This window comes from Temnothorax longispinosus, chromosome 11 (genome assembly GCF_030848805.1).
Source record: "Temnothorax longispinosus isolate EJ_2023e chromosome 11, Tlon_JGU_v1, whole genome shotgun sequence".
Taxonomy (NCBI): Eukaryota; Metazoa; Arthropoda; class Insecta; order Hymenoptera; family Formicidae; genus Temnothorax; species Temnothorax longispinosus.
Genome location: NC_092368.1, coordinates 18097864 through 18125153, shown reverse-complemented (window position 1 = coordinate 18125153; position 27290 = coordinate 18097864). Strand labels below are relative to the sequence as shown.

Here is a 27290-nt window from a genome sequence, read left to right as displayed (position 1 = left end):
ATTTCTGCAAATATTTATTATTTTAAGCGCTATAATTTGAATTTTATATTTGTATTTTGCAAATCGATGCCGCTCTAACGAAGTTACAACTCCGCGGCGTTGCCCATCGTATCGGTGAATGGCATATTATCTTTTATTTTAATCCGAGATAATGGATCTGTGAATATACTCATCGATAAATTTAACATCTCACAGATGCATTGTACACATATTAATATTATATATGTATACTAAAATAGGCTATAGGGCAGATTAATGCAAATGTTTAAACCAGTCTGAGCACGTATAACCGTCTGTTGATCTATTGTGCATACAAGAATATACACATTCAAAGCTCATATAGAATAGAGGTAATTGTTATAGACGCATTATTGATCGGTTTAACCATTTACCGGTGCAATTTGGTGTCGTATTGTGCAATGAAGTAATTTCATAGAGCGCAAATTGTTTAGAGAAAATTTACACCTGTATTGCGTGTAAATGAAAAAGGAATAGGGAAAATATTTCACAGCTATCTTGTGAGTAAAAAGTAGAAACAGAGTAATTTCCGGAGAAAAGAAATTATATCTTTCTCAATTTATATATATATATATATATATATATATATATATATATATATATATATATATATATATAGTAGACATTTTCGCCTCTGCCATTTTTTTATATAGTACTCTATATAGTGACAAGATCTTTAAAAAACAGCAAGAGATTAATTTTAATATCAACTACGATATAATCTATTAAATATATATATTTTTTAGTTTATTGTTAGATATCGAAAAAAAAAAATAAGAAAAAGAATGAAATTAATGCTTGCAGATATAATAGAAAATATTGTTATTATTTAAGTGTATATTGTTTTATTTTTCTTTTCTTTCTTTCAAAATATTTTTTGAATAAAAGTCTGTATTTTATTCTAATCTTTTAGGTTTATTGACAGCTTAATTTTATACCATTTTATTAAACAAAGCAAAATTTGAGATAGAATCAACCGAGCAAAAAGAATTAATATTGCTCGAGTTGTGAAAATTGATACGGAGGATAGACTGATAGATACGTATGTACGCGCAATTATGGGCTTCAAGGCGTGAATTCTACGCCAATATGGTTGGTCAATTTCTTTTCCTTGTAACTTGAAAAATGTATTAAAGCCTCGATATTTTCGATTATTCGGATTTTTAGGTTTAATTTCCACCAATAAGCTTTTATTATATAGATTTTCAAGATCGTCGTTAGATTTACATGTCTCTCTCATGCGAGAGAGTTCACCGAGTTTCCTCCTCATTCCTCGTCCCTCGCTTCGCTCATCCTTCGCCTGTACATCGAAACCTAATTCGTCAGCGGTAATTATAATCTACTGGTTAAACAGGGTCGAAAGTTGTCGGGTCATTGCACTCTCTTTCATCCAGGCCTGCTTATGACTTCCCCCCTCCTCCCGGTAACGTAACACGCGTGTATCCCTTGTGTTCGGTCCCTTGAAAGTGCTCGGTCCCTTAGATCAAAGTTGACAAACTTGATTCACCTTATTGGAGCCTGGGCTTTCACCTAGGTATCGGTAGGGATTAGTTCGGCACTTGTAACACGCTTTGCCAATCTTGGCTAATCAAACTACGGAACCGGACATTCCAGCCGGAAGTGGCCGGAGATCCCTCGTTTCTTACCGCGAAGCGCCAGGCGATTGAGCACGGCGCATGTATATACTAGAAATTACTGATAGTCGATCACGTATTGCTTGAGGCTCGAGTTGCGCAAACAAACTTCATTACTGTTATTCAAATAAACAAAATTGTTGTTCTAACACCTACAGTGCGGAGAGAATCCGCATTTACATTTCTGGAGCAGGATTTTTTTTTAAAGAGTAACTCGATAATGTTTAATAAAATAAAAATTGTGTATTGTTCTTTTTTGACACATTACAGCAGGCCATTAAAAAGCACAAAAATCATGCTAATTAGTATTTTATTAATTAGCACGATTTAGCACCGTTGTTAATATTAATATTGATAGCTTATTACGATAGATTTTGCGTTAATATCGTTAATGACAGAAAGGTATAGTAACAACAACGATAATGGAGATAATCGTGCGAGATACTGCATGAATAAATAAAAATCGCGACGTGCAGATCGACGTGGGTGCGCGTGTACATTGCAATCACGTCGGTGTTGGAGCGGACAGGGGGCGCAGGGGGCCGAGTCGACGCGCGTGCCGTACACGGCCGTGATATGTTGCTGGCGGGTCAAGTTATTTAATCCCGCTGGTATAAACCATAGCCGGCACGTCCGAAATTTATGCACCGGAGCCGCGCCAGAAATGCACGCCGCGCGGCTCGAAATATTCGCGCGCACGCCCTACCCGGAAGGACCGTTCCCCGCATCGTCAGTCCCCGGCGCGACGGCGCGCCGTGCCCCGGCGTTACGTGAACCCGCTGGAAGCGACGCGCGGCTCTCCCCCATGCTATTCCGCGATTTACAGAATTCGATATTCCGAGATCGCGCGCTTTTTCCTCTTTTTTTTTTTTTTTTTTAGCGACCGCGATAAATTTCGTCGCGCGCGCGTTGTTCCGATCCAGCTGTTTGCATAAACAATTGCGATCTTTTTTCAGCGCTCAGCCTATCCCGTTATCTGCGGTTATCGTGTACCGAATGCCTAACCAGGGTTGCCCCGTTTGTGCCAAACGGATTTCCTTTTTTTTGTTTTGCGAATTTCTTATTCGAAGAATTCGCAAACTCAATCAGATTTTGTTGCAAATTATAATTATTTGATAACAGAAAGTAACGGCTCTCTCGGCTAATCAAGTTTCGCGAGCGCAAATGAAGGATAATCTCCTTTTCATTAGCTCTAAGTGGACTTTATTTTAACAGAATTTTAACGCGAAGCTCTCAGTTAACCTGGATGTGTCTGAAAAGTTTGGCGGCGTATCTTGGAATTATCTCACACATTTCTCTTCTTTAAAATTCACTTCATATAATTACTACATACTTTTTCGCCTTTGATGATTCCACGCTATGCGGAATTATTCTTTTGCTTCTGTCTGTTTGTCGATCGCTTCTCTGTGTCTTCTGTAGTTTTAATACGCGCGATAAATTAATTAACATTAAATCCCAGAAAGAACTCCCGTGGCAGACGGAAGGTATTTTTCTCGGTATTTTTAGTCGCGATCTGAAATTAATTAAAAAATAGGAATAAAAACCAACCGCGCGCGGCTGCCTGTCAGCGGGTTCGTTTGCGTGTCGGCGCATTCCTCGTCTCGTCCGTCTTGAGAGCGTGCTCTAAAACCAGGCAAATGCATTCCTGCAGGGGCTTGCGGCGACCGCTCGTCGCCGTCGCCGTTGGCGCTGTCGTGGGAATTAGATCGGTCATCCGATATCGCAGACGATATTCTCGAAATTCGAACGCCCTGTATTAATATTAAATTCCGGACCTGCCGAGGAGCCGACGTTAGCCGCGGAAATTACACGCCCAAATGCGGCCAATAACGCGTGATGTACATCGACACGCTTTACTCCGCTTCGCGTCTGCGAAATTGCGAATTTTCCGCGGACTTTGCGATTCGATCAGGCTACTTTTTTTCATCCACTCTTCGAAGTTTGCTGTTGTAAAATTTTCTTCTCGCGTGACCGGCTTTCCTCGTCATTTTCCATAAATCAAACAGCCCGATTTGTCCACTCGCGATACAAATTATAAATGTTCTGTTACTTTTTTTTTTATACGTACGAATCGAATGAAAAGTCGAATAAATTATGGAGTTTGAATACATCAAAGGGATACTATTTGACGTAAAATGCAGAATATTGATATAGAGTAGGGTATAGATATTTAAGCGAGAGAATTGGCCTTTTAACGATCACGCTGTCCGTTATATTTCGTATTATTAAAGCGCATTCTCTCACAGGCGGCCGAATTATTCATAAAAAAAAATTTCGCAGTCTCTATTTTGTAAATTTATTTTGACGATTAATAATCCGAATATTTCCGGCATTTGTTACGCACTCCGTGTATCGGAATATATCGCGCGCGACGTATCGATCGCGGTCGTGTTACGGCGATTAAATCAAACGCGATATCCAATTGCGTATTGCTTTTGGCATCGTCGAAGTGCGATTAATTTTATAATGCCGCGCTGGATAAAACGGCGCGCTTTGTACACGCGTAAATAAAATATATTAGCGCACCGCGACTACGTAATTCATTAAAAAAAAAATGATTAATGCCGCACGGTGGAAGACACGAAATATGGGAAATAATGCGCGAAAATAATGTCACTCCTGCCGCCCTTGGGTGTTTGCGCGAATTTTCATAACGCCGCGCATATCGGCGTTATCGCATATCTTTCCGGCACTCGATGCGCTATTAATGTCGGATATTAAAAATTCAGCACAATGCCACGTGCAGCTAGAATTTAATTTAACCCCCGATCACGACCCCCTGACCCCTCCGCGCCAATTCTATAACAACGAACAAATTTAACGATATATAACTGCGGCATAAAGTCACTTTATTATCGACTGAATTAGAGTAAGCTACACAAAACAGAAACGTCATCTATATTTTACGGCAAAATATCGCTATTATGTCCAATCTCCACAGCACGAATTAACAACACTTGAATTCCGTTACATTTATCGTTGCAGCATAAACCGTCGGGTTTAATACAAAACCTTCCGATACTTCATCAAACTTTGCAATTGATTTGATTGATTATTTATTCATCCAGGAACAAAAATTCTTTAACAAATTAAAAATATTTTTCTCCATTATCACACACGCACACATTATGTCCTATTATTCAAAATATTCCTTCCGCGTTTAATTATCGTCGCAGTATCGGATTTAATACAAAATTTCCTGATATTTTAGCGGAAACTTTTTGATTGATCATTCTATCTTTTATTCATGGAGAAAGAAATTTTTTTATTTTAAAGTATTATATCCTTTGTCATTACACGCATGCGTTATATCCCATTATTCTAAGTATTCCTTCTTAATTATTGTTGGGGCATAAACCATCGGATTTAATATAAAAACTTTGCGATTGATTTGATTGATCATCTTTCATATGGAGAAACAAATTCTTTGGTAAAATTAAAGTGTGGTGGCCGCGCGCGGCTCTTACCGAGATGGCAACACATTAATTAGCTGCGTTTTCTCGCGAGCGGTCGACCGCGCCGACTAAATATATACAAATTCGACAACAATATTCATCGCCCTGATCGACACTCTCACCGACGATCTCATCGGACGCAGAGAGTCGCTTGGTATTTTTGGGGACGCATCCTCCACATACCATCGTTACATCCAACATCCACTCCTCTCCATCACTATCATCCATGATCGACATCGACATACGTATCTCCAAAAAAACTTGTCATCACACGTTATATTCCATCGTCCTAAATATTTCTCGTTGACTCTGACAAGATCATAGACGTATGTACGAAGTGTTTTAATTAATACACTTTCTTGTAGTCACTTTTTAAACGTTACTTTAAACGCTTTTTCGATTAATAAGTGTTTTGTTTTAATTCGGTTTTGGTGTTCTATATTATGCGTGTATAACGCTTGAAATTGAAACACTTCGATTTGCAGTGCATATAGCTCTCCAATGTTTAGTCCATTATATATGTCTATGAACAGGATAGTAATATCGGCTTTTAGAAGTGCCAATAGGGCTGATGACTTACTTGCGATCAGCGACGCCAAATTATTCAGGAAACATTAAGCGGCACGTAAACGAATTCGCGTTACACCTAACACCAGTATTACTCAATCGTAATCGCATGCCATCGTGCTATATCAATGCCGCGAGCATTTAGCGTTTTTCATTGGTAGAACTGGTGCGCACTCAGTGCACATTAAAGTTGTACACTGATTTAATCTCTAATATTTAAAGTAAAATGCAAATATTTCGACTGATAAAATTCCTAATACATATTTTACCAATTATTACAATAAAGAATATTGAAGATTTCGTGACTCGTTTATATGTGTATTAAACATACACTTTAGGTTGATTTGTGTACGACTGCTTTAATGTGCACTGAGTGCGCACCAGTTCTGCCAATGAAAAACGCTATTAGTCTTGTCGCTATTCGCGCGGAAGTTATACGCGCGAAGGCTGCGACGGAATGGCTATCGGCCTATCGTATGTATGTATGTGTACAAATGTACCCGTCGATACTCCGATTCTATCTCGAAGTAATTCACACGGGCCTCTAACAAATTGGGACACACCGAAGGGTCGCGATGCAGCATCCCTTATCAATTCTGCATCGGAGTTTTCCGTGGATCACGAGTCAAAGGGCCGCCGAATCGATTCGCACCGTTTAACTCACCCCGTTATCCCGCAGTAAATAAAACTGCATAAAAATGATCAATTCTGAGCTAGGTTATCTATCGAGAAGATAAATGTTGACTTATTGTTTATTTAGAGTTACAGAAGCGAAATCACAATCTTCTCCACTTTTCGATAAAATTGAAGGAATCTTGTGATGGGTTCTTTTTCTTTAATTTCCAAGTAAGAATACAACATTATGAATTTTATTGCCTATTGCCTGAAGTTAAAAAAATTCTTTTCAAAAATATAAAGTTTCGCGTGTGCCACAATAGGTTGCACATACATAAATCTCAAGTACTTATCTTAAGGTACAACAGAACTTCGTGAGATGTAAATAGTTCCACTTTTGCGTATTTGTAAACACGAATGTCTTCAAAGTAAAGAATACATGGAGGATTCTCAAGGCGGAGGTAGACCGTATCCCACTTTCCCCGAATGCTTCCCACCGGAAGCGGGGGTTTGCGCAGTCGCTTTTCTTGTGAGTCGAGTGGCGTAACGTCGAGCACGTACTAAGAAGTAGTACATCCCCGCGTGATAATAACGACGTCGTTAGGCGGCTGGACCACTTCATCTCACAATGACCCGTAGAATCCAGTGAGTCTGGAATATGCGCGGTCCCCCAGAATTCACGAAATATACCTAGGGTGTTTAAACGAAACCACGGATACTACTCTCGCGACGAATGCGGATTACTATTGTACTTCCGGTATAACGCTTGCTCGCGCGGAGTCCATCCCGGATGATCGGGCACGAGACGATTCGCTTTAAACCGGCAACCGTCGCAAACCCCATTGATAACGACTTGCGCACAATTTGCCGGGGACACGGAGCCGGCGACGCGAGAAACCAAACAATCGATTCACCCGGTAGCGTCTTAGAGCAGCTACGTGGAGCATATTTGTGTTCGTTCGAGCGTGAGCGAGCATTGTTGCACGTTGAACGCAATAACAAGCTGCATTAGAGTACCTCCCACCCCTGGGCCGTCCTCGTTTCATCTCCAAAGAGCGTATACAATATCTTCTATTATTCTATTCTATAGATATAATACACCTTCTATATAGAACACTGAGTGCACTATTAGATATCAATCATTATATCTTCTAGCTGTTTGTGGCTTCCCAAATATTTTCTTTACATTTTACGTTTTTGTATTAAAAGCTTCACATGGCTTATAATTTCATTCTTCGACGATTGAAACGTGAAAAATTGTAATTGACAAATTATAGTTTTTTATAGCAGTGTCTTCGATCTTTATAAGTGTTAAAGAGCTTTATAAGTGTCTTTAAAAAATAAGATTTATTGTTGTGTTAGACAATGACGACAACGTTGAGATTGAAAAAGAAAACTTAATGGTTTATTTGAAATTGTTTTATTCTGCAAACTCTCTGCTATCAATCGAGATTAATTGACCTTAAAAATTGGATTATTTGTTTTTAATAATTTTGTTATTTTCTCGCAATTTACCTTTTCTTATTTAAAAAAAAAAACAAAGATAAAATTGTTGTACATATGTTACAAATTTATGATCAACATTTAGATATTTCTCCGAATAAATAAATGCTTCGAAGAAAAGGACAAGGAAGATTCCAGACATGTATAGAAGAATTTGCCAAGAATCTAGAATTTTCTTTAAAATATATCATAAAAGAGAATCGTAGCCAACATGTCGATACAATATATGTTCACGAGGAGAATATTAAATCATCGAAAGGGCATGAACGACATATATCACACAAGCGTAATTTGTTATACATCTCTATTATATAGGACACGGTGTCTTTTTTTTCCCGTACTCGTTTACGACTACTCGTCCTCTCTCTCTTTTTTTCGGAAAACTCGATGCCCAAACCGCCAAAATCATCAGTAAGCTAGTGAAGCCGGCGCCGTTATTTCGTTAGCGATATTAAGTGAGTTACTCGTTATTCACGTACGTTGAACTTCGTTTACGTTAATTTAGCAAGAGGGCGCTTTTACGAATATTCCAACGAATATTCGATAAATTTTGCAATTCGCGGCCGTTCGCGGTGATATTGCAAATAATAATACCGCCCTCGCAGTGTCGTCCGTCGCGCGCCTCGCAAGTTACAGAGTGTCCGAAAATTACCGTCCTTCTCTTTCAGTTACAAATCCTCTTATAAATGCGGTAGATATGTGGAAAGAAAAAACGATACTTTGTAAAAAAAAAACCGAAACTACTTACGACAAGGAAATATTAATTTAAAATTAGTTAAGACTAAGAAACGAAAAAGAGGATTGATCCAATATGTTACATATACATATATATATATTTTTTTATCTATTTCAATATACCATGTCTTTATTTTTAACATGAAAGATAATCCTCGTAGATTAAGATTTTTCGCAAAGGGTTTTGAACAAAATACACTTTTGCCACTTTTTTAAATATTAAAATAAAATAATCGAAAGCTTATATATTAAAAAGAAATATAGCGGTGAGCCGTATTTTCGAGTGCAAACGAACTGTATCAAAGAACTCGCGGAGGGAAGAACGACGGTTCATCCTGTATGCATGCAGATGCAATTTTGAGCTGTACACTGGTAATTAGGCGACCGCAATTAATCACACGCGCATCAAATATTTGCACAAGCAGGAAACCGCGCTTTATATACAAACATATACTGCAATTTATCATGTTCCGCTCTCACGTCGGATTACGTCGTTGGTCCTGATGAAGTTTTTTAACGGTCGAGGAGCGACGCGAAATGTACGAAAATATATTCTGTATAATAATCAGGAAAAATCTTGAAATCCATGTCCATACCGTATTACCATTAATTGAAACAAAATCATTAAGTAATTTTAATGTGTTGAAAACATTACTGCCAAAATTATCATTATTATTTATTAAATATAGGTATTAGGTATATTAAAATTATAAGTATTATTTTATCAACTGTATATACTGTGCTATACTATATATCATACTCTATACTATATGCTATATTCCATACTGTATATGTATAATATACCGTATACTATATTATGCCATGTACTATACCAATTTATTATAAAATTAATTCTCTCGGATATCTAGTATCATTAGCATCAGTATCATGGAGCAAATATCAACTTGTTGATTTCAGCGCTCAAGATTAACATGTAATTTTCGAAACTAAATGTATTTGGATCACGAGGTAATAATGTAAGTCGTGCATTATCAAATTGTAGCAGTAATGCAGCGCCGAAAATTTGTTTAGCAGAACAATGGATGTTATTGCGGTAAAGGAACGCAGTTGCGGTTGTTTGGGGTGTCCTTCTGACAATTAAGCGCGGCAACCTATACGCGTATATAGTTCACGATACATATTCCGTGTTTGTCTGGGACACGTCGTGTGCACCACGCACGCGTGCAATTTCCCAATTGCCCCGAGGAAGCCGCGATCGGCGCCAAGTACGTGCATTCGTTCGCGCCTCATTAATTCGCTCCATCTCATTTACGCCTCCCCTCCTCTCGTCTTACTTACATTCCCGTTAATCATTGCGCGAACTTTCGGATCGACGATACGCCTACTGATTTCGCGGTTTGTTTGGTCTATTTTGGTCCCCGCGAAAGAGATCTCGCAGCAGAAGACCAAAATAGACCAAAGTTGCTTAGAAGAAATCGTTTCTTCCCCCAATAAATAGAAAATATACCTTAATAAAATTTATTAAATTTACTGTAAATCTTTATTTAAATCTAGAGTAATTATTTATAATTAATCTAAACATAGATGGTTTATTTGTAGAATTTAAAATCTTTATTTAACTAAGATAGTTAGTTTTCCCCGACTCTGAAAAAAATTTCTCGCGGTGGAATTTTAAAATTTAGTCGAAATATTTCATATCTCCATTTTTGCGCTTGAAAACGACGGGAATTTTTACGCAAAAGGATAATGTAATTGAGATAGAGAACTTCCAGTCTAATTTTGAGTTTATTTAATTAACGTGCTTATAGCTACTTTTTCAATCGTGATTAAACTGGAGAAATATTCTACAATATGAAATTCTAATTGAAGGATACGTATGACAGTAACGTTTAATCTTTATCCCAGGTAGAGAGACTGACGTTTCATCGAAATCATATATTATTTTGCCACGGCTGCGAGGAATTACGCTATTATTGAAGCAAACAGAAAGCGGCCGTGTCTCATACCGCGGGCCGCTTAATTTAATTATGGTCATTACCAACCGGAGCGGCCAACTTTGCGCGAGTTATTATGAGCTAACGCAACTTGCATTGTAAATTATTAACGGCTCTCTCCGAGCGTGGCTGGATCACCAATATGGTGGCTTAGAATAATTCGGCGCTCGATATTATATAGCGGCGGTCGGGTTTCGCGGCATTCCTTGAATAGAGGCACCCTATTTAAGGGCGCCGCGATGGTGACGCAATTTAAATAAATTTCGAAAGGGACACAACTCGTCCGCCGTCTATGAGAGGCGCGAAAGGAGGAGGGGGAAGGTGGCGGCTCCGGCGGACGTGAGTTTATTCAAATTGAACGCGACAGAGGCGAAATGTCTGGCGTGCCCGCGGATTGTCAACTTTCCATTTTAAGTTTGCTGACGTATTGAGTCGAAGTTCGCAGCCGCGGTACTTCCGGAACTAGTCCGCCGCCGTCCCCGGAGAGAGGGGAAACGGGCCCGTTGCGACAGGTAAAATATTGTTCCGTTACCCGGCGGTGCCGCATTGATTCTAGATATTGCGGCGGTGGCACCACTCCGGACGACTGGAAAACATAAATAACAATGACGGAAGTGCGCAGATCAGTGAATAATAAAAAAAAAATATATATATACATATTCTAAAAAATATTAACGAGGCGATCATTTATTCGAGCCGTTTATTTCATCCCGAGTTTCATTTTTAGTTCATTGTTTCAATTCACCCATTTTAACGAAACGATGTTTTCGATGTGTGCGGTATTATTTATTTTAAGATAAAACGAGAATTCACGTGTATCTCGAATATATACAAACGTTTAAATCGATGTTTGTATATTCGAGATGTATGTAAACTTGGAAAAAATTTTTATTAAAAGCGCTCGGTTTCGGTGAACCTTTCTATAACTGTATACGTTCTGTTGAATGTTATTGTTAAAAAAATAATCGACATAAAGCTTGTGTCAGATCTTTTCCTCGTGACAAATTAAAATATATTATTCAGATAAAATAACACGCGGACAAGAAGATGCTGCATAGTATCTCTTTCGGCATTTATAAACTGTTTAAAAATGAAATTATTAATTACGCCGTATCCTTCATTTTTAATCTCGAACTTTTCGTCACGCCTGAAGGATTGCGGGCCGGCTATCCCACGACACAATGCAGCTGGGAAATTTAGTCGCGCGGCCGACAGTTTTCCCTTGCGGTCTTTATAATAAAGCTTAATCTCCGTTCTACACTACGGCGTTTTAATGAACGCGCCACCTCAAAGCGTTTATGGGATATATGGAAATTTTTTTAAATCTGCTTGTTTGGCGTGCGGCGCGGCGTCGCGCCGCGCCGCGATTTCTGCCCCGCGAGGCGCGGAGATTAACATTTATTAAAAACATAAATTATGCACATTAACGAAGCTTGGAACGCGCTCGCAACCCTTTCCGAGCTTTTAACCGCGCTGAACTGAGGAAGACGCACGAATAATGAAGGAATTTTTATTGTCTCTCTAAAAGCTCTCACAATTTTTTACACGTGGAGCACCGGGTTCTTCTTTTTTTTTCGGGCGCTTCTTCAAAGGAGAGAGGCGTAAAGTGGGTACGAAGCGGAGAGTTCGCGAGCACATTGGCGAGCTAGAGTTATTATTATAATCGAACGCGCGGATTCCTGCGACGACTTTTAATGGAGTCACGCGTTGTCGTTTGAAACTTTGAGTGCCTCTTACGAGGTCTTTCTTGCAGATTGCGACATGACGAGAATAACGAGAATTACGAAGTAATCTGAGAACGGGCGACTTGCCGAAGACGAGTCAACGACACAGCCCGAGATTCTCTTCTTGCAAAGTCACGGAGTCGCAGCTATAGCGATAGCTCGGATATATGCTCGCGCGATGCATTTGTTCACATACGGAATATTCTGTAATTCTGGCCCGCACGCATAATTTTAAAGATAAAAGCAAATTTTTTTATCATTATGTCGGGGTACATTTCTCGGTAGCCTTTCAAGTTTCGGAGCAAAGCAACTGGAGATGAGCGAATTAATTTGCTAGAATAATTAAACCAGCAACCTCCAATTATTTCCTTTTCCTTATTATACTTTTATAAAATGTTAATTTAAAAATGTAGATAACATCTTATCTACATTTTTTAATTAACATTTTATTTAACGTCGGTTATTGAAATGCATAATTTAACGTCGCGATACTTAAAAAAATTGGCAGACATTCAGACAGTTTCCGGCAAGTGCACTTTTTCCCTCAGATCCCCTCGCGGCTTTCTATTAGAAGTAAAAGCTATGAATCAATCCGGGCTGAGGTTGTGGATTCCGAGGAAATTCCTCGGCGGAATTTCGGAAGCTGCGCGACGTAAACCCTCGAAAATCCGTTTGAGGTCGGGACGACTAGGGTCCAGCGAAGCTCAATATAAATCAGAGTCCGACGAAGCGCCGGCCGTTGCGGCTCCCGTCTTCCATCGGTATCTTTCGTGTCCATCTCTTTCTTCCGTCTGCCCCCGCCCCTCCCGTTTCCCGGACACGTAATTACGGGCGTTAGGTGAAGAACTTACGAGCTCTTCCACCCTCGTGACTGCCGACCCCGCCGCGCACCCCTTCCCCCCGCGCAAAAAGAGAACACGCGCGCAATGAAAGAGAAATGTTTAAGGTCCGAAAAGCCTTCCCGCTTTTCTTAAAGCGGGATTCTCTCGCGGGTGGTTGCCCGTAAAAGCACGATAGCCTTGGATAACGACGAGAAGGTAATCACTTTTCGAAGATTGCGAGGATAACAGAGGGGATAAAGCGTATATCGAGGGCTTTTACTGCTGCAATTTGGAATATTTAACTTCCAAATGTAATCACGGATTACACCGGAATAATGAAATATTACGCATATTTACAATTCGCAGATTACACGAGCGTACGCGAGCGAAGCTTTTTTTTTTAAAAACAGAAATAAATAATCCTAAGTGTTATCTCTGTAGTTTCTATTTTAAAAGTGAAAACAGAGATAAAAAAAGGATATAGAGAATTAAAAAAAAAACACACGGCTTTTCATTTCCGTGTTATATTTTTTTCACTTCAATTTCGATCCTTCTACATTTTTTTATTTTCCACGTTCGCGCTTTTCCTGCGTAGAATTTCAAAACGTTACAACCCGTCGGTTTCGTAGTCGAAATAATTTTTCCGGCAGCAGAGTCGCAAACAACGCGGGCTTATACCCCCGCGGGGATCGCGCAACGCTTCCCCGTTTAGGGAAACAACAGGAAGCAAACAGGAACGAAAATAATCGTCTTTACTCCCGCGCGCAGAGGCGGGGAGGAGGGGGGGAGGAAGGGGGAAGACGCGGCAGCTTCTCACCCTCGGCTCGAAACAATCGCAACTATGCCCCAACAATTTATAATTCCACGCCGCGCCGGTCCTTCACCGCACCCTCGGCACCGGGAGGCTCGCCCTGTGCACCCTGCACAGTTAAATGTTATTACTTCAGTCGTTGCAGATAATTTCCCTCGGTTGTCCGCCGGGGCGAATTCCGCTCCGCTCGGCCCACCTGCACGAGGGACGAGGTCGTCAACTGGAGTTCGCATGAAAGCCGTGGGTTGTGATAGGATAACGTCGCATTACGCGTAGTCAGCAACGCGAGCCAAGTAATTAGCATCTTCTTACCTCTACCGGGAAGTGAAAGACGGTGGAAGAGGAAAACAACAAATTTGCTATTGGAGACATGGGGGAAAGATTTATACACGTTGAAATATATGAAATCATCTTAATGGTGTTTCTGTGCAAAACGTAATAAGGGAGAAGCTAAAATATAATGCCATGAAAAGAAGGAATGAAATCAAAATGTTATTTCAAATATAAAGATAATAGACAAAATATATTAGGAAATGCACTTCTAAATACATATATGTATTTCATACATATTTGATAATTTTATATCGACTCCTTTCTGCAAAATTAGACACCAGGTCCGATTATGATTTTTCCTCCCCCCAAATTTGGAAATTTATCTAGAATTTTTTTTTAATGGAAATTAACACAATGGCTGCATTTTAATTTATACAATCGAGAGAAGTATCAAGAGACACGGGTAGTGTCTCGCGCCAAGTACACGCGAAGCGAGACTGCACCGTGACTCTTTTACGCGATAATATTAACACAAATAATCAAATAGAATTTGTGAAAAAAATCCAGGCAGCCAGCGAATAGACCTCTCCAGTTCAATTTATCTAGAATTTTTTTTAATGGAAATGAAAACCATAGTTGCATTTTAATTTGCACGAGAGAGAAGTATAATATTAACACAAGTAATCAAATATAGAATTTGTGAAAAAAAAAAAATCTAGGCCAGCGAGTAGACCGTATTGGGAACCGATCTCTGCGTACGCGCGCGGGGCAAATATTTTTAAATATTTTAACGTCACGATAAAAGAACGACGAAATTTAAATATATTCCATAAAACGTTCGGCCGAGAAAAATCGTGGTGAACATTTTTTTCCCATCAGCCGAAACGGAGGGATGGCCCTCCGGTTTTTAGCTCGCCGACATTTTCGCCCTCCCCCCCTCCCTCCTCCTACGCCTCGGCAGGGGCGGGACTGCGTGCATCGGTGACTGCTGGCCTTGCACTCGCTCCTTCCCTTGACGGTAAGCACTCCTCGCGGTAATGCGCTTCTCGGTGCATTAACCCAGGCCGGGCCGCAGCACGCGCACGCATACCTATGTCAAACCTTTTGTGATGCGGCACAAACGCGAGCGCCGAGAGCTTAACGCAAACCACCTTCCGCGCCCGTCGGCGAAGAAACGCAAGGCGGCTTCCTTCCTTTTCTTCTGCCGGCAGTCCCTTTCGCGACCCCGTCCTTAATCGTCCTGCACGCGCAATTTCCGTGTTAGTTGAATCGCAATTGCTCGACTCGCCGACTTTTTCCACTGAATTTTACACCGATCTTGTTCCCTTGGAGCGTTATCTCCTTTTTAAATTACGGCAATGTATTTTGCAACGAGGCTTGTCACGAGTTTGCTGTCGCTTAGTCAAGTCTATTTTGATATCAAATGTCGGTCTATTTTCTGTATCAAATGGATTTAAGAACCAGAGACTCTTAAGGTACAAAGGCACAGATATATGTATACAAAAATTGAAAAAAAAAAAAACAAAAAAACATGTAAAAACAATAATAGCGAAAATATAAAAATTAGATTACAAAGAATCAGACACAGAAAGAGCCTAAGAAAAGTTCAAGTTCTGTAGATAAGGAGCGTAAAAAAGAAATTGGAAAATAGCGAAACTTTGTTAAAAATTTCATTAAAAAATGTGTTATAAAAAAGAAGAAATAAGTTAGGCATACAGATGGTATAAATTTACAGGTTACTGAAACAAAAAGAAAGTGTATTCGAGATTTGCTAAAAGGTGAGGACGAACCTTTACCAGTGTTACTTGGGGAAAGAGGTCAGGTTAAATTTACAGTTAACTTCTTCGTATCTTCGCTTCAGCCTCATATCCTACCAAACAATTCCTCGCTCGCGATTCCAAGAGGATCCTCGGGGTGTGTGAGGGTGTCAAGGTAGACGCAAGGCAGGCGGCGGCGCGGGCGGAAACCTTGAAGAACGAGAGTAGAACGTGAAACGAAAGCGGATGTCGCGGCCGAGAGGGACGAAATCGTTAAAAGGAATGCGCAGTCGAGCGAAAGAGGCTTCGAGAGGTCGATGGAGAGCGGTCGGCCAGTTGAAATAATGTAGAGAAAGCTCTAAAAAGCACCGCCAGAAATCCAGGAAGACACCCCCCGTCACCCCATTTTATTTCAGTTCCCCTCGACTTTCGGAGGGAAGAGAATTCCCCGCGATTTATTTTCTCTTTAGCTTCAATCCTGCATCGGCGATGTAATTTTATAAATGCGATATTAATCAATCACATCTACGGCTCGTTCAAACGAATTCGGATAATATTTTCTTCGGTGAAAACTCGGATGGCAGATTTTTAACATTTAATATTAAATACGCCGAAACTTATACTTGATAATTTTTTTCTAAGTTGTCTAAAAACTTTTCAAGCAAACAATTAATAATTTTCTTACGTTATATAAATAAAAGATTATTATGTGACAAAAGAAAAATAATACATTTACAGTCGTGAAGACAATGTTAAAAACAAAGATTTCTGAACTTGAAAATTATATAAAAAGAACTGATTTCTAACTTTAGTAATAATAAATCGTACACAATCTATCTATGACTCATCATCGGAGTGGCGTGCACATTTTGGCTGAGGTATCTTCTCGTCATAAACGTCAAAACGAGACATCTGAGGAGCTGTGCATTAAGAGATTAGATCGCCGTTTAAATTTACAGAGAGTGATATTTGATATTGGGTGATACCGTTTCAAAGACAACAACTCGGAGTCTCCGGCCTTGATTTGTGTCTCAAAACGATTACTCAGGTGTTGTCCTATCTAACAATAAGAATTGTCTACCTGATGGGACTCCACCTTTCAGGAATCTGTTTCTCTTTGGCATACACGTACTGCCGTTTTTATCTTCAGTTTAGACACGTGTCTTGAATAGGGGAGATCCACAGAGAGAACCACAAAACTCGTTGGCCTGCTACCTGCTTGACTCGCCAGTCTTATTAAGACTCTCGGTAAAACCACATTCAGGCTCTGCCTGATTATTCTCTTCTTGTTTCAAGTGATTATTGATAGAAGAATATCAGTGAATTGTGTTAAAGTTAATTAAACGAAAGTTAAATTACGCAATAATAATTTATTTCTACTTTTAATTTATAATTTATTACATAACGCCATATTATAATTCTATTATTAAGTGTTATCATCACACATATCTGTGTCGAAAAGTCAATGTGTTTGAAATCTGGTTAATTTTAGATACTAAAGTCGGCATCGCGAGGAAACTGGCGGTGAGGAAGCGCGCGGGCAGGAAATACTGTGCGGTGAACGAGTATCGCGCGTACGCGTTAATAAAATCTAAACGTCGGTATCATAATTTGTATTTTTAGCGGATCATCGTAACAGTTTCGTTTCGTGTCGCGCGATGTTAACACGCGCAATTTCGACGTGAATTAATCATAGAACGTATTATGAAAATCTCATCTGGACATTGGGATTGAACGCTTGGGGCTTAACATTAATTTGCAATTCACGTTCTTGTTAATAAATTCCATTAATTATTTTGAAATGAGGGGGATCAGTGTGATTAGTCTAATCGCATTTTGCGTGCTTGCACGGTTTGTTAATGATTACGGTGTAACGGAAGGTCACAGTGTGAAAGATTATTTACGGGGTTTATCCGCGTTAAAATCATTTACAAATCTTCGACATGGAATCCTCCCAGGTAATTTTCCTTATTTATATATTGAATAAAGTTTTAATTGCTTTAAGAAATTAGGCCTTTTAGAATTTGTGATAATTAAATCGTTTTTATTTCTTTTTATTTATTTAAATAGCATACTAATGTATACTTTTTATTTTGCTGAGCAAAAGCAGCTAAATATTTAAAATATAATAGTATTTTGTTTTTATTTTATATGGTTTATTTTATATAATGGATATTATAAAACCATTATATCTTGTAACTTGTATTTTATTCATATTTTGCAAACAATTTTTTAACGACTATTTTTTTATTTCATGAGAAATGTATAATAAAATAATTTGTTAAGCTCTGAATTTATATTCAGAAAAAGACATTCATTTATTTTAAAACCATTAAAAATTTAATAACTTAACACAATTTTAAATTATTTGAAATTCCTTTTGAAACATTTTATGTGTAATTGCTAATTGTTATTTTTAATTTAGCTTCTTTTGTGTGCGTCATAAAATTCCTGCTCAATTAATTTTATTAATTTTTATATTAAAAAATTATAAATTGATTTATATATAAATAAAGATAAAATTTTTAATTAACAATTTTTAATTTCAGTAAAATATTTAAAAAATAATAGTATCTTATTTTTATTGTAAAGGACATATATTAATATCCTGTAATTGATATTATAAAAACAATGTACCTTGTAATTCATATTTTATATAAAATTTCTCGACTAATTGTTAATTTGCAATTTATTATTTTTATTTTTTTGTTTTTTTGATATTTATTATTATAAATTATATGATCTTTTTGTTACACGGCTTCGTTTCTTTCTTTAGGCACTCTTTGGTGCGGCCGGGGAAATATTGCCCGCGACGACTCCGAGCTGGGCATGTACTCGGAGATGGACAAGTGTTGCAGAGCTCACGATCGCTGCGAAGACTACATAAGACCGAAAACTACAAAATATGGGCTTTTTAACGCGAAAATTTGCAGAAGGTACCGTAATACTAACTGGGTTCGTTAAGCGCGCGAGTGCATTTTCCTTTTCGACTTTTTACAGCTCATTATGCGAGTGCGAGTTGCAATTTTACGATTGTTTGAAGCAAATATCCGGCTTTTACCCATATGCCGTGAGAAAAGTATACTTCAAACGATGCAAGCAGTGCTTCCGTACCTTCTACGATCCTCAGGAATGCATAAATGAGTAAGTACAGTGAGATACGCGAGTTTTTTTTTATTACTTACATTATTGTTTTATCATTTATATCGACATGACGATAATATTGATGATTTTGCGCATCGTCATCCTCGTTTTATTAAAGTTCCATTGGCGAAACGCATTATGTTCGTTTAATTGTTATCGATCAATTAATTTTAAGTGAAAATGGAACCGACTAGTCGAAATTATTTGTTGCACGCCATCAATCAGTTTCTCATCGATCATTAATTAATTATTATATCATTGATTAGGGGACTTGACATAATCGAAGAGATGGACCGTAAGGGTCATCGTGTTTTCTGCGCGAAGTTTGACCGAGTTGATCCAAAATCGGGCCACCGACACAACATCACCACGCCGAAATCGATCTCCGCCATCGAAGTTTCAACCTGGGATGATGAGAATGATGAATACATACTTTCGCGCTTCAGTTTTAAGGACGAAATGATCGAACGAAAACAATAATTAATCCATTTTAATGCTACAGTTCAGGCTCACATTTCTGTCAAAACGATCGAAAACAGATAATGAGTTATGAGTGTTGTGACTTTTTGGAGAATTTTTCTTTTCAAAGTTTCAACCGTTTTAAGGTATAAAAACATTCGCCAAATCAAATATGTAATAAGGTCAATTATATAAAAATCAATGTTTAGTTTTATACTCCAAGAAATATTAGTTTTCTCGTACTTTTCATTTTAAGAGCTAAGTATTAATTAAATAGTTTTTGTATAACATCCAAACGCTGGATTTAACTGTTCCACTTAAAAGCACTTCGAAATTTCCGTGTTCCAATGATATGGAATAACGTATTAAAATAACGCTTTATTATTGATCTCCTTAACACCCTGAACATATTTTACATCCAAATGCTTTTCCGACTTAACTTCAAGCTACTAGAGTTAGAGTTTAAGATATTTAAATTTTAAATTCAATGACATTATTCATAACAATTTAATGTACTGTCTTCGCTTTTTTAAAAATGAAAATGAGAAAGCGATATAAATGAGAGATTATTACAATAAATAACAATAAGAATATTGTTTTTTTATAGCTACGTTTTTAATTATTTAGATTTTGCTTAGAAAATATTTCACACATATATCTGAAATATTTTATACACTTAGGGAGTCGGTTTTTCGTTTAAAATAAGTTTTTTATGACGATTAAACACAATTAACTGGCTTGTAAGCGCTCCATATGTAATGGAATAACAGCATAAAAATTTTTTGATTCATGCAAATTTCTCCGCTTCCTAAACACCGAGGGCCTCAGGCTGACACGTATACGCGCGGCACATGTCTAAACGCGGCACTGGCGCAATCGTGCCCCTCGAGTGCGATTCCGAAGTCCGCTTCCGAAATTGCTTCGTCTCGGATAGTCTGGCGGCTATGTTCGGAGGTGCGGCACGGGGAACGGGGGAGGTTACTTGAAAATCCGCCGAGAATTTTATCGCGAGGCTGTAGACACGCGGGCGAATGAGCAAAGCTATCTCCATTCTGCGATTTCTCTCTCTCTCTCTCTCTCTCTCTCTCTCTCTCTCTCTCTCTCTCTCTCTCTCTCTCTCTCTTTCTCTTCCCTCCTCCTCACTTTCTCTCTCTCTCTCCATTACCTTTTGCAACTTGGGAGTCATACTACCCACGACTCCTTCCGCGCCCCTTTCCCGCCCCTCGCCTCTCACGCGAAAAGAATGTTCAATTATGCAAAAATCCGCGCGAAAGTTTCGCCGGAGGCGCTCTCGTTCCGCGCGAAGGGTGTTTCTGAATTAATATCAGATGAGGCGAGAGAGGAAAGGGGTGGCTAATGCGAATCAACAGTCGGCACGTTGTTCGAGAATTTGTGTCTCTTGTTTTTAGACTTCTCTTATTACGCACGTTACTGCTCGCGGACGTTCATTCCGCGTTCATTTTTCAACAAACGATATGTTTATTTCTACCCCATGTATATGTAATTTATTCTCGCTTTCATATTTTGCTGGACTATGAACTAATTATTGCATGCATGATATATGCTTTTCTGGATCCGCTTCTTAAATTATTATCACCTAGCACAAAATACAGAATTATAAATATTACTCATGTACTCTAACAATGACCAACGTTAAAAACATTAACAATTATAAGTCACAAATTATATATTATATATATGTGTGTTTTACACAGAAAAGGAATAATAGAGAATAAAATTTTGCGAGTTTTGCGCTTGATTTATCCATTACGCGGGTCGTCCCATTTCTATCGACCCGACCTAGAAACCAAGTTTCCCCCAAAAAATCAATCTCCTTTTATTCGTGACGGCTTTTTATTTCGCGGATCCTCGCATGGGCAAGTTTCTTTCATTAAAGTACACGTTTTTTATCCTTCCGCGGCGCTATTAAAACACCGTTGGAAATATCGTCGCGACTCGAGGCTCGCTCGATATTTAAAACCTCCCTTAAGTATCTCATATTATAAAGTCCTCTTGAAGAAAATGGCAATTACTAATATAAAAAGTTGTACAAGGAGTGAGTCCTTTCTCTGATGTTTCTCGCGGAAAGCATGAAAGCGCCTAATATTTCGCACGATTGTCACTGCAGTTTGCACAGGATTTCTAATTGGAGTTTTAACGGCGGAATTGAAACGGCGATGCTGACAGAATTTTAATTGGAGTCTTTTGAGGGTTTTTTTCCTCGAGTCTTTTAATTTCTATCGATGTAGGCGCAATCTTGAAGTGTGAGATTACATTGTGTGGCCTCATTTGTAGAGATGCCATAAATTATGACACATCGATGTAGCGATAATGATTTCTCGTAAAAAATTAAATAAGAAATGCAGAATAAATTGTTTTAATTGGATTGATCGAATAAATTAAATAATCTTGTTTTCAAATAAAGATGTCAGATATGATGCGCGATAATAATTCGTTCATCGAGTAATCAATGTCAAACGCAATGAGAGAATAAATCGGCGTGAATTTATTCCATGATGCGTTAAATATTTTGACATTAATATTCGGCTGGCTCTCGGCCACTTATTTTTGCGGCATACTGAGTGTTCTGCGTAAACAATCGTGTTATCGTTCGCAATTCGGTGATGCTCGAGGCGGTAACCAGCAGCACGAGCCGCTCTATATATATACCATCACGTTATTATTTCACAAAACGCGATCGTTTCTTGCGAACAATTAGCATCGCATAATAATAGTGGTACGCCGGATATCTCAGTGCAACAGCAACGTTTGTCGAGCAAAAGATCCGGTTTCGATTCCCGGAATTGCCATCTCGTATATACGATACTAGGAATTTTGAGTATGTAAATACTTCACTGTGATAGAAACATGAACTTAATTCCAAAGATAACTGAGTTGATAAACAAATCAGTACTGCGCCGTTCCTTGGAGAATGGAAAATCTCCAAACAGTAACAACAAGAATAAATAAGAATTAAAAATAAAGGATTCTCCGTGGAACGGAGGTCGAGGGCTTATAACTGCTTCTCATAAAAATTGCAACTGTAACGAAACTAAGAAAAAGTCGTCCGGTCCACGTAGGACGCGCGGCTTTTCTCTAGGAGGCTCAATTCGGGCTGCAGCCTTATCAGGGAAGAAAAACAATAATAAGCATGAATAATCACAACCAGCGTGAATAATTGACTTGTGATTAATGATTTACAAGCCAGACGATGACTATATTTAGATATCTCGCACCATTATTTATTTGGGTGAGATAAGAATCGAAGTAATGAGAAACGAGAATGATAAATTATTACCTTGTAATATTTACGGGCGATTAATTCTTGCTTGTATATCGAATGTATCTAGCTTCGCGATTTAAATTTTTCCACCTAGTTAAGTTTTCTATCACTATTTTCAAAATTGAGAGCGCAGAGTAACGCGCGGATTGAGTGATTCAAAAATAACTAAAAGCCGCTCATATAATCGATCATTTTTTAATAATCAACTTGCGATGAGTCGAACAAGATATTTGACAGTAATTATTTTATGACGCGTTAAATATTCTAAAGTGACGGATTGGCTCGTGTTAGTGCTTTTGGTATCAACATGTCGCATGCATCACATTTCTGCAATAATTTCTTGCAGGCATGTTCTTGATGTTAATTTCATTATCTTGATGTTAATGAAAGATGCTCAGTACTTGAAAGAGAAGCTATTCACTCAGAACACTGCATTGCCACGATGAGATGGAGCAGTAATTGACTTAGCCAAATGACTCACGTGTGGCATTCGAGTGTTGTCTTCGTATATTTGCGAGAGATTGGATTTTAATTAATTTCAACTTTCATAGAGTGCTGTGTATAAAGTGTCGTGCAATTGTAATTAACTGCGAGTGTTATGTGTGCAATTGAGGCATCGGGCAACGGCGAGGCATATTATTATATATTTTTCTAATATTTTGTATCTTCTTAATTTATGTAATAATATATAATATCTATATAATTTATTATAAATATATTTATTATAAACTTATATGCGGAATTAATCATTTATTTCTGCACTTGAATTATTCAGTCAAATTGTTTGGAAAGGAATTAGAGAGAAAGCTTTATTTGTGTTTATAAAACGTTATTAAAATGAAAAATTCTCCGGAAATTACATGATTTTTTAAATAAATATTTGTATTTGAGATGAATGCAAAACTCAATGTGTGAAATAATATTTTTTAAAAACATTGATTATTTTGCCGTAATAACCGGGAGATATTTTTACAGATCAACGTAGTTTCCAATGTTGTTTGCAACTCCGTTGCTACATACGATATCGATGAGTGACAAATTAACTTTTATTTTACATGCAGTGAGGTAACGGATCTGTAATGTATCTGCGAATAAATATTGCATCAGATATATTGCACACAGGGTGCATGTAGCATGCACGTATATTGAATCAAGAAGATACAATATCAGAGAAATATAGCATTTCATAGATCCAATGCTTTGAAATGGATGGGCTACAATAAGATATGTTTATACGCATACATAGAGTTCACAAAGAGCTTGCTATACCGATTAGCACATTGTAGTGCTTTATTAGAGAGTAGAACACTAATTGCAAGATATATTAGTCGTATGACGTTTGCAGAGCGATTTCGAAAGTATAAAAATAATAAACGATATTTTAATAAACTCGGTAAAAAATAATACGAACTCTCCCTTTTGCAATCTTCTAAAAATATTAACATTTTTTTTATCATTTTGCTTTTAAAATATATGATTTTCTAAAACAACGTTTATTTTTAACATATATTAAAAATCAATTGAATAGCATATGGATAACGTAACAATGGAATGTTTATGAATTGATATGAAAATTCATAAAGACATATATCGCGCGAGAGCATGAAAAATTCATATATTGACAGCAATACTGATTGTGCGGAAAATGCATCATGTCTTTCAGATCTCACGTTCGTTTGTTTTGAATATATTTACCCGACACGCTTTTGAGGTGAAATTCAAGTAACGACTATAAACGGGCCTTAAATCTTCTCGGTTCGCGCTAACAATATTTCATTGATTTCCCGACGATTATTGTCCCATTTTTTCATTGTATATAGTTTTCATATCGTGTAGTTCAATTTCTCCGATATTCACGAGATATTAAAGTTCTTTTCATTAGAATAGGATTGATTTCAAAAGAATAAGATATATGTTTCTGATTAAAATTAAAGTTTAAATCAAAATCTTTTCTTGTTTAGTATAATTCTGAAATAAAGAGGTTCATTATGCGAAAAAGTGTGAAAGTTGATTAATATTCTGGCCCCTTTCTCGACATAATCGACACGCGCACGTCTAACAAACAAACGTTAATTATCTACCGGTGGTGACAATTAGCTGCCAGCAGAAGGAGCTTTTCTTGCTATCGATCTCCGCCTGGACGCGGTCGGAATAATAAGTTACCCAAAGTAGACGTACAATACCGATCAGTTAGAAAAGTTATATGAGATAGACGTATAACACCTTCTCGCATATATCTATTGAAAGTGCACGTTTAATCGGAAACAGAGATAAAAAGATGAAAAGATTGATAACATATACGTCGCGATTTAAATTTGTCAGATCTCGCGTGATTGCGAGTTAGCGAACTTGAAAAGCTACATATATGTATAACATTCGTCAGAGATCACATGTCATTCCTACGATTGTAACTCGGCGCACTTGGCAGTATAACGGGGATTTGCATAAGCGTGTTTGCGAAAGAGATTACTTTAAAGTACTTGGAATAATTCCCGCTACGTCATACGGAAATGATTCTGGTGGAAAATTGGCAATATGACAAGTTGATACCCGTATTTATCTGTGTTATTCAATACGTAATCGATTTCACGTCAAATTTCACGCTTATTCTCTGAAACAACATTTTTTTTCGTGCCATGATTTACGACCCTAATTAATCTCCAGAATATTGTCAAAGTATTGCGGGCGTTTTAGATCGGATACAATTAATGTCGTATTTGGCACGGCGAGAAGAAGGATTGCAAGAAAGTGTTTGCTATATGTATTTTGAAAGAACGTTTTCCGCACGATTTTCTCGGAAGAAGGAAGCGGCGTGGTCCACGTGACGCCACTTTACCCTCATATACATGCAACGCTATCCTTCATCGACACCGACGACAAAACCGCGGGTGGTTTTTATTAAAATGTTGAAACCCATACCTCTCTCCGTCTCTCCCCCTCGTGCCGCCGAAGAAATCAATTCGACTCCGCGCGACGATATTACCGACCCTTTCTCATCCCCCTTTCGATTCCCGCGTCACTCCTGCCCGAATTTCGATTTCGTTTGAATCATGCGCGCACACGATATCGACTCACCTGCCGGATGAGAAAAAGGAAGAAAGGTCGCGGAAGTGAGGAAAGGCGAGCGGGAGGGTAAGATATACGGGGGTCGGGGCGTCCTGAAAGGTTTGGAAATGGGAAGGCGTCGGCGTTCCTTGGCGACGGACGCGTTTAGATCGCTGCGCATCCCGATCTCAGCCCGTAATCCGCAGGTCCCCTGTAACCGCGGGGGCAGATAGATCATTTCCACCCCCTTTGCAGCGCGCGAACGTGTGCATCTCGCCGTGAATGGAGACATCACCCTCCCTATTCCCGCTCCCCCGAGAATTGAGTTGCCGGGAAAGTAAAGTAAGCCGCGAGCTGCCAAATACGTGCGCTTCCCACATAATGAATCGTTATCACAAAATCTATAGATATTATGTTTAACATGTAGAGATGAATTGACGCCGACAACGCGGGAAAACGAACGGAACTAAAACAATTTAAGTTGCGCAATCAAAATAACAAAATATATTTTATTATACGAAATCAATAACTTTTACTTCGTTACAGTGAATAATTAACGGTAAAGATTTTTAGTTAAAAAAAATGGTTAAGGGAGAAAGTTCGATGACGTATTTACTTACCGCTTAGGAGGAAAAGTCCGCAGGCCACGAGGGTCCTGTGATCGGAATAGCAATGGCCGATCAGAGCCGACACCGTCGCGGCGAAGATCAAAATCGCGGCGACCACCTGGAAGGGCGCGGAGATCCTGAAACAAGTAAAATACACATTTCATCAGATAGATCATTAAAGATGAGGAACCGTGTCCACGGTTCCATTTGTGCATTCGCAACGCCGCGGATTTCAAGCGTGTTATTTTTAAATGTTTTTCCACGTCGCGTTTCCCGGGGGAAGAAAAAGCGATAACGCCAGCAGCTATCGGCCGTCATTGCTGCAACCCCGCTCTTGGAATCGATATCAATTTATAGCAGCCTTATTAGAGTGCTGAAGTATGACTTTACGTCGTACTATTTTTTTTTCACGCGCGTCAAACTGCCAGTAAAAATCGTAAAAGTCGGAATAATCGATCGAGATCATTTTTACGAGCGTCGAGAGCGAATAGGACGATATCTATCATGAATATTGCGATTTAGCTATCGCGACTTCCTCCACTTAACATTCTGTACACAATGTCGACTTTCCGAGTCAAATTTTTAATTTATATTTTTAATTTATTTAGGTATATTATTATTTTTAATTTATTTGGATATATTTTTTACACTATCGAGTATTCTCTTTGATATTGAATTAACATGTTCCATTAATGTTCCATGCATCTTAAATTGGAAAAATGATTAGGAAAAGAACACGTCTAGTTCTAAGCGAGGAATAGTCGCGTCTATAAACTCAAATTTATTCCGTGAAGAAAAGAAAAACCCCGAGAGTGCCGCGAGGAATATCGAGTACATTTCCCACGCTGGAAATTCAACGAAGACGGCGCGTCTACAACTCCGC

The 27290-nt window shown here is 38.4% G+C and overlaps 2 protein-coding genes across 2 annotated transcripts in view; one reads left to right on the top strand and one right to left on the bottom strand.

Annotated features, from left to right (window-relative positions):
• Window positions 1–27290, bottom strand: part of LOC139821850 (uncharacterized) — a 96311-nt gene that overhangs the window by 7463 nt on the left and 61558 nt on the right. Inside the window, exon 4 of the mRNA XM_071793207.1 lies at window positions 26420–26544. Within this exon, the coding sequence (XP_071649308.1) occupies window positions 26420–26544 (125 nt within the window). The remainder of the gene's footprint in view (window positions 1–26419; window positions 26545–27290) is intronic.
• On the top strand, window positions 17035–21833 carry LOC139822167 (phospholipase A2-like). The gene is made up of 5 exons (XM_071793769.1): window positions 17035–17116; window positions 17361–17826; window positions 18645–18804; window positions 18869–19012; window positions 19279–21833. The coding sequence occupies exons 2-5, from the start codon at window positions 17670–17672 to the stop codon at window positions 19490–19492; spliced, it is 675 nt and encodes a 224-aa protein (XP_071649870.1). The 5' UTR covers window positions 17035–17116; window positions 17361–17669; the 3' UTR covers window positions 19493–21833.